Genomic DNA, 7462 nt, shown 5'->3' with positions numbered 1-7462 from the left:
GGACCAGTCTATAAAATACGCGGCTTCAGAAATCCGGTATTTAGCGTTCACACGAGGAAATGCGCGGTCCAAGAAATCTGGTAAGCACGACAAATTATTCGGGGTCTGGAAAGCCTCGTATTTACATGAAATACCGGATCTGTTTAGATACCGTATTTCTTGGGCTTCGTATTTTGCCTCGTGTGAACGCTAAATACCGGATTTCTTGCTACGTGTGAACGCGGCTATTGTCAAATTTAAACACCTGCCCGTAGCTCACATCCTGCAGATATCAGCCACTGCCTAAGCATAGTTGATAATGCTTAATTAATTATATAATATGTATATATTTTTATATGTTATATATTATGAATACAACTACTACTGCTTCTGCTACATCTACTGGTACTACTGCTAATAATAATGAGAGTAATAACAGTCATGTTGTTATTATATGTTATTATAATATGTAATAGAATGAATTGATGATGTTACGGTAAGTGCAAGGCCATGTACAATGTTGGAGCTATTATATATAGCTCGCGAAGAGTTTTCAGTGATAAGCAACTGGCCTCAGGCAAAGGCAGTTTTGATACAGGTCTGATCACGATATCTTCCCGCGGAATTTAAAATAATACCCGCCATTGAAACTGAAAGAGCCTGCCGCTACCCCTGCTTACGTTTAAGCGTCCAATACGATGCGTTTTGACCAGAGGCAGATCCTCTATTTTAAACATTACGGCAGTTGCTGGACTTGTGTCTGTGTACATACGTGTGCCTGCTTTCTGCTGAACTGTTTGCTAGGTGGCATACAGACGATAAAGGATCGTCTTAGGTGACCTTTCTGCTTCGATTCAAAGCTTTTATGACTCTGAAACGACTCTAACGTCTCATGACGTGCATTGTGCATGCATAAAGATTGCCCATCTCACTTGCGTGTGCAACTCAAACCTACATGGTGGATGTGTTTTCATATTCATGTCATTCATTGCCGGTCGGGTAATTCTGCAAGATGTGTTATCTGTAGTTCTGCATCTGCCCCTGGCAAATTGAGATCCCAATATGTTGTGAGATATATATATAGTGTATGGGTATAGAAGAATGCGTGAATGCTATGGAACTTATTGTGTATGCCTTCGTAAACATAATGATCTTGTAAGATCTAATGGTTATAGCAGAGGTCAAATTAAAAAAGATTAAGCGTAAGACAAGTATTGATTTTGGTTTCATCAGAAATCTTAGGGCACCACTGCTAGTTGGAAGACCAACACTTTTTAAGTAAGACAGGAAGGAATATATATATGTAGCATGGAATTCACAGGTTCATGGGGAGGGCTTGGAGGCAAGCCATGCATGCAGGGCACTTACGACAAATATATGGATGTCATCCAGATTTTTGAGCTACCACCCCAAATGAGGTGGTAACCACAATAAATAAGGAGGGCATGCAACCCAAGCACTTTCTGTACACACCGGGTTAAAATTCATGCCGTGCTATAGTGTCTTTTTTTGCTTGGTGTATATTGCTTTACTTTTGTAGTTACAGGAGATCAAACGAGTTTCGCGTGAAGTTGAATGTTCCTGCGACTAGTGAGCTGGGTGTCAACGTCACGTACGAGGAGCTGCTGCAGCGAGAAAATGGAGCCTTCCAGCACAAGCTCTTCATTAAACCCGAGCAGGTAGCGCCACAGTCCCTACTTGCCACTAGGTAGCTCCACCCTCTGTACTTACCAGGACTCACCAGCAAGTAGCACCACACTCTGTGCTTACGGTAGTGCCACAATTAATACTTGCCACCAGGTAGTGCCACGCTACAGTCCCTACTTGCCACCAGGTAGCTCTAGACCTTCTGTACTTACCAGGACACGCTGTAATCACTAGCAAGTAGCGCCACACTCTGTACTCACCAGCAGGTAGCGCCACACGCTGTACTCACCAGCAGGTAGCGCCACAATTAATACTTGCCACCAGGTAGCGCCACACCCTGTACTCACCAGGATGTGGTGCAACACTCTGTACTCACCAGCAGGTAGCGCCACACTCTGTACTCACCAGGACGTGGCACCACACTCTGTACTCACCAGCATGTGGCACCACACTCTGTACTCACCAGCATGTGGCACCACACTATGTACTCACCAGCAGGTAGCACCACACTCTGTACTCACCAGGATGTGGCACCACACTCTGTACTCACCAGCATGTGGCACCACACTCTGTACTCACCAGGATGTGGCACCACACTCTGTACTCACCAGGATGTGGCACCACACTCTGTACTCACCAGCAGGTAGCACCACACTCTGTACTCACCAGGATGTGGCACCACACTCTGTACTCACCAGCAGGTAGCACCACACTCTGTACTCACCAGGATGTGGCACCACACTCTGTACTCACCAGGATGTGGCACCACACTCTGTACTCACCAGGATGTGGCACCACACTCTGTACTCACCAGGATGTGGCGCCACACTCTGTACTCACCAGGATGTGGCACCACACTCTGTACTCACCAGCATGTGGCACCACACTATGTACTCACCAGCATGTGGCACCACACTCTGTACTCACCAGCATGTGGCACCACACTCTGTACTCACCAGCAGGTAGCGCCACACTGTACTTACCCACTCTCCTCACCGGTAAGGTTTAGTAGGTATGCACAAGCTTTCACTACTCTCCTCTTTAGACCTGCACGTGTGCTACGCAATCTTGCTCATATCTCGCACTGGTGAAAATATCATTTAACTATTTTAATAAGAATCTGTAAAGATACCAGGTGATTTTCTGCTTAAAGGGATTTCTTGTGGATGCACGTGAGCAGGTTGTGCGTCGGTGTGTGCACATGCTTGTGTTATAATTTCTTGGTGCTGACGTATCAATGCTGCATGGGTTTGCTTCTCAAAACTGCTGAAGACATGTAGTGGTTATGGGATTAGGTTTGTTGCATGAGGGTCTGTTTATGTTACTGCCCGTTATACTGTTTTTTTGTGAGTCAAGACGGTAATATACACTGTTCTTTCAGTCTTAAATTTTAGGTGTTTTTTGCAGTTTCACTGTTGCAATGTTTTAGCAGCTATTAACATTTGACCAGGTGTTAGTGCCAGGTGTTTGCGCCTGGTTTATAGTGCATTGAGGGAGGGTGTGTGGTGTTTATTCCCACCAAGCGTTAGACTCGGATTTTTGCACTGCCAAACTATAGTGCTACGCTCAGTTTTCTGCACGCATAACTGCAGGCAGGGCTGTCACATCGTGGTTGGCTCACTCTTGTCTTTAATTGTCGGATTTTGCTTTAGATTGTCAGGAACATGATGGTCGACGTTTATGTTGCCGATACATCGCTTGGCCGCTACTCCTTCCCCGCACTATCAGGAGCCACGCTTACTAGGCAGACTGTCTACCCAACCAGCGGTAAGTGTCACCCCTTCTGTCTCCACCAGTCTTGAGTATCTCTCTCTCTCTTCTGCTTTCACCAGTGTTAAGTTACTCTTTCTTAATTGTGCCTCCACCAGTGTTAGACATCTTTCCCTTTTGCCTCCAATAGTGTCAGGCATATCTCCTTGTCCTGACTTCATCACTATCAGAAATCTGTCTCTTCTGCCTTGACCAGTGCTTGGTATCTCACCCCTCCATTCCCCACCAGTGACACGTCTCCCCCTCCCCCCTTATGCCCCCACCAGTAGATTAGATTTCTTATGTTCGTTATTCGAGTTGCCCGAATCTCCTTTCTTCACCAACTAATGATAATAGCTTATCTTTGCTACAACTGATATTCCCACTTTAGCAATTACATTAAACATTATTGCAATTAGCAATTATATGTAGTGTTGGTGTAGATTTTATTCATAAGTTTTCAACATTTTGTAATGAAATTTCACTATACCTAACTTGTTATTGGCAGAATTTATAGAAAACTTGCCAATAGGTGGCAGTAGCAGCCTGTAAAGCTGCATAGTGTTTCTGTATAATACAATTATTAGCTAGCATTGATGTGCTATGTATGTTAAAATGGTCAATGAATATATGCATTTCCATTGGTTCTCCTCAATTTCTGGGTACATTATACCCTAGAACATACACGGTTATAACAAAGTACAGACACCATGGCACAACTACAACATGGGTGTATATACTCTACCCCTAATTTCCATCCATAAATTGAAAAGCCATGGCCAGTATACATGTACCGGCGTATTTGGACGCTCGCCCGAAACTGGACGCTCCTAAGTGCGCATGCGCGCAGGCGCCTCTTGTTTTGCAAGGGCGCACACAGCGCATGCGCAATATATGCGCAGTAGTCTACTACGAGCGTCCAAATACGCCGGTTCTATTTCTGTGATTTGGACGCTCGCTCGAAACTGGACGCTCATAAGTGCGCATGCGCGCAGGCTCCTCTTGTTTTGCAGGGTCGTAGGGAAATAGTAGCCAGGCTCTTTTTTTTCTCTTGTTTATGTTATGACGAAAAAAAGGATAACAAGATAGAAAAGGAGTTCAATATAAGAATAATAAGAAGGAATAAACAGAGAATAAACACATAATATTATTGTTATTATCTACTCCTGATAATGTTAATAATAATGTTAATAATAATGTAGCGATTATGGCGCAATACTTTCCGAGGGAAATTGTTCAGCAATAAATCCGAAATATCACTAATCCGAGTTGCGTGCGTGATTAGGTCCTTTAGTACTCTGACACCATGTTATGTTATACGTTGTCCTAAACGTATGTGGTATTGTATAGTTTAGAACTTCTGGTATAATCCGTAGAATCAATTGAGACAAACACGTTTTCTCAGCCAACGAGAGCGACACCTAGCGTCAACATCCTTATGTATGGTTATTATAAAATTTAGTGCGCGGATATACAACATTCTTTATTATTATATAGGAAGACGTTAACTGTTATTGGGATTAAATGAAGTGTTTATGTGGACACATTTACTGTTAACAGAAACACATTAACTCTTAATAGGAGTGCATTAATTGCTAATAGGAGTAAATTCACTGTTAATATGAGTACGTTTACTGATATTATCGTCACTGATATTACTGATTACTGATATTACTGATATTACTGATACTGATAGATGTCGTCTTGATATTATCACGACATTTCGAAACAAAAATTGCCCCCTGTTAAACGATTTTTCCAAGTGCTGTGGACTTATAATACTTCCACGTCGTCTATTTAACCTGTTAATTTTTAACAGACACTTATTGACAGGCTTTAATTTCTGATATGGCTAAATGGTATTGGGTTCCTAGTCGATCCTATTCTTCCGAGGAGTGTCTCTCTCATTCTGGATAGTTCTTTCTCGTCATATAATGTTTTTTGAACAGAGATGTCAAGGGATAACGTTTTTGTCACTAGTGTAGGATGGATAGATCAGGGCAGTATGCATCTTATACATACACTGATTACAATGCTAACCAATTAATGCTTTTCTTCGGCTTAGACAAAAGCTGCATCTAATCGTTTTACCTAGCACTGCTGCATATAATTAAGGCACAGAATTATTGCCAATTAAAGTATTTTCATGCCTATATAATGATGAACTATTAACTTTTTATGCAATCATTGATTTCCTTCACTGAGTACAAAGGGTGATATGTCAGAATTGTTTCAGTTGAATATTAACAGAGTGAAAGTGATGTTTTCGTTTTATGAAACATTGACTATATATGTGGTAGATTTGTGGCTTACACCAGAGAATGCATTTTATAATTTATTTGCTTTGAATTCTTCCAGTCTAGACAAACCTATAACGTGTATAGTTATAATCCTGTAACTAAATGTTAATACTTCCTGATCACACGTAGTTTCACATGAACATAAAACTGAATAATTGAAAGAAAAAAGTTCCAAGGACAAAAAATATCCACTGTAAGGAATGCACGAAACCTTACAAAGTGGATAATTTTTCAAGCATTTTTTCCTTATCAAACATTTTTATCCTCGTGAATATGCTGGGTAGAAAATGTATTGGACATTTTTTTCTCCTGTGAACACTTAGTAATCTTAGTGATTAGTGTGGTTGTGTAGTTTTCTCTTTCCCTGCGAGGGTGACAGCGTGTGTAACATCACTAATTCAGCCAACCCGGCACGTGTTTTTAATAGCGAGCAACCACGAGGGAAACCACATTTTGTATCAGGGTAGGTGACATCTTTTTCTCTCCTCTTTGCTTGCTCTCGTATGGTGATGTACCCATTTATTTCTGCTTCACTGAAACTGCGTGACAGCGCGTGCCGTGGTGGCAACAAATGCACTGTTTACTCAATTTTCAACTTGCGTGAGAATCATGTTGAGGTTTGTTAATGTTTTGCACATGTCACTTTTGCAGAGGCATATCGAACTCGACATAAGACAGGTGAGGATTGGTATTCTAGCATTGTTAGTTTCTTTGCTGGGGGCTATGTTTTGGACCGTGGATTACTGCATTATTCATATCACGTTTTGTGAAGTACACGGACTGTATTTCTGCTGCTATATATGTGGCATGTACAATTTACGCGATTTGTTAGGATTAACGGTATAATGTGGTAAATGAAGATGTAGCCACGATTGACATCACTTTATTGAACTGTTTACTCTGATTTCTATTTCTAGCTCATTTTATTGCCAATTGGCGCCCCTAAACATTATCAGCCGCTAGCCTCAATACGACGTTCTACTACTTTGGTAGGTCACCTTTTCTAGATCTATCATCTGAATCTCTCCTTCGTTTATTCCTTATTTTTGTCATCCATCCTCCCCAACCATTGCTGTGCCTTCGTGTATCCCCTGCCCCTCCTTGCTCTTCCTTCTTCCACCTCTCTCTCCCCATCTCCCTCCCCTCTTCCCCTCCCTATGCTCCAGGTATACTCACTCTTCCTTAGACATTTTTTAAACTCCAAATAAAAACATTTTTAAAACTCCACACCATCTTCTCTCTCGGCACTGTGTAAGCATTTAAGATCTCTGATGCAGATAAGGATGCACCAGCCAGCATCAACTATCTGCGCATTGAGACTCGTGTTGTCTACCGCTTTGCCTACACGACCGTCATCGCACACGTTGCAACCCCCAATGCCCCAGGGAGGAACACCGCTGAGATCCTTCTTTGTTGGTGCGAGCATGCCTTGCGCCCTCTCCAGCAGCCATCGCACGCCGCAGCTATACTTGCTAAGCACCCTATGCCTACTACGGCAGTCTATATATGCTACAGTAATTCATAAAGAAACCTGTAAATAAGGATCAGTCAAGTCGGAATCAAAGTGCTACCTTTGGCCCTTCCTTTGCTATTAACCTAACGGCTTTATTCGCATGGTTAATCAACGGCATAATATACACACACACACGCCAACACGCACACGCGCACACGCCACACGCCGCACACGCCCAGCACACGCACGACACGCCACACCATGCCACACACGCCACACACGCACACACGCCACACACCACAACACACCCACAACACACGCAACACACGCCACA

General features: G+C 42.7%; 1 protein-coding gene across 1 annotated transcript in view; it reads left to right on the top strand.

Annotated features, from left to right (window-relative positions):
* Positions 1-7087, top strand: part of LOC106817249 (inter-alpha-trypsin inhibitor heavy chain H4-like) — a gene marked incomplete at its 3' end in the record, with an annotated part of 54215 nt that extends 47128 nt beyond the window's left edge. The window contains exons 15-16 of the mRNA XM_014821912.1: positions 6327-6353; positions 6953-7087. Of these exons, the coding sequence (XP_014677398.1) occupies positions 6327-6353; positions 6953-7087 (162 nt within the window). The remainder of the gene's footprint in view (positions 1-6326; positions 6354-6952) is intronic.
* Positions 7088-7462: the final 375 nt, after the last annotated feature.

The sequence above is a fragment of the Priapulus caudatus genome, unplaced genomic scaffold, assembly GCF_000485595.1.
Source record: "Priapulus caudatus unplaced genomic scaffold, Priapulus_caudatus-5.0.1 Scaffold1650, whole genome shotgun sequence".
In the NCBI taxonomy this organism is placed as follows: domain Eukaryota; kingdom Metazoa; phylum Priapulida; class Priapulimorpha; order Priapulimorphida; family Priapulidae; genus Priapulus; species Priapulus caudatus.
This window is presented reverse-complemented; position numbering and strand designations above follow the sequence as displayed.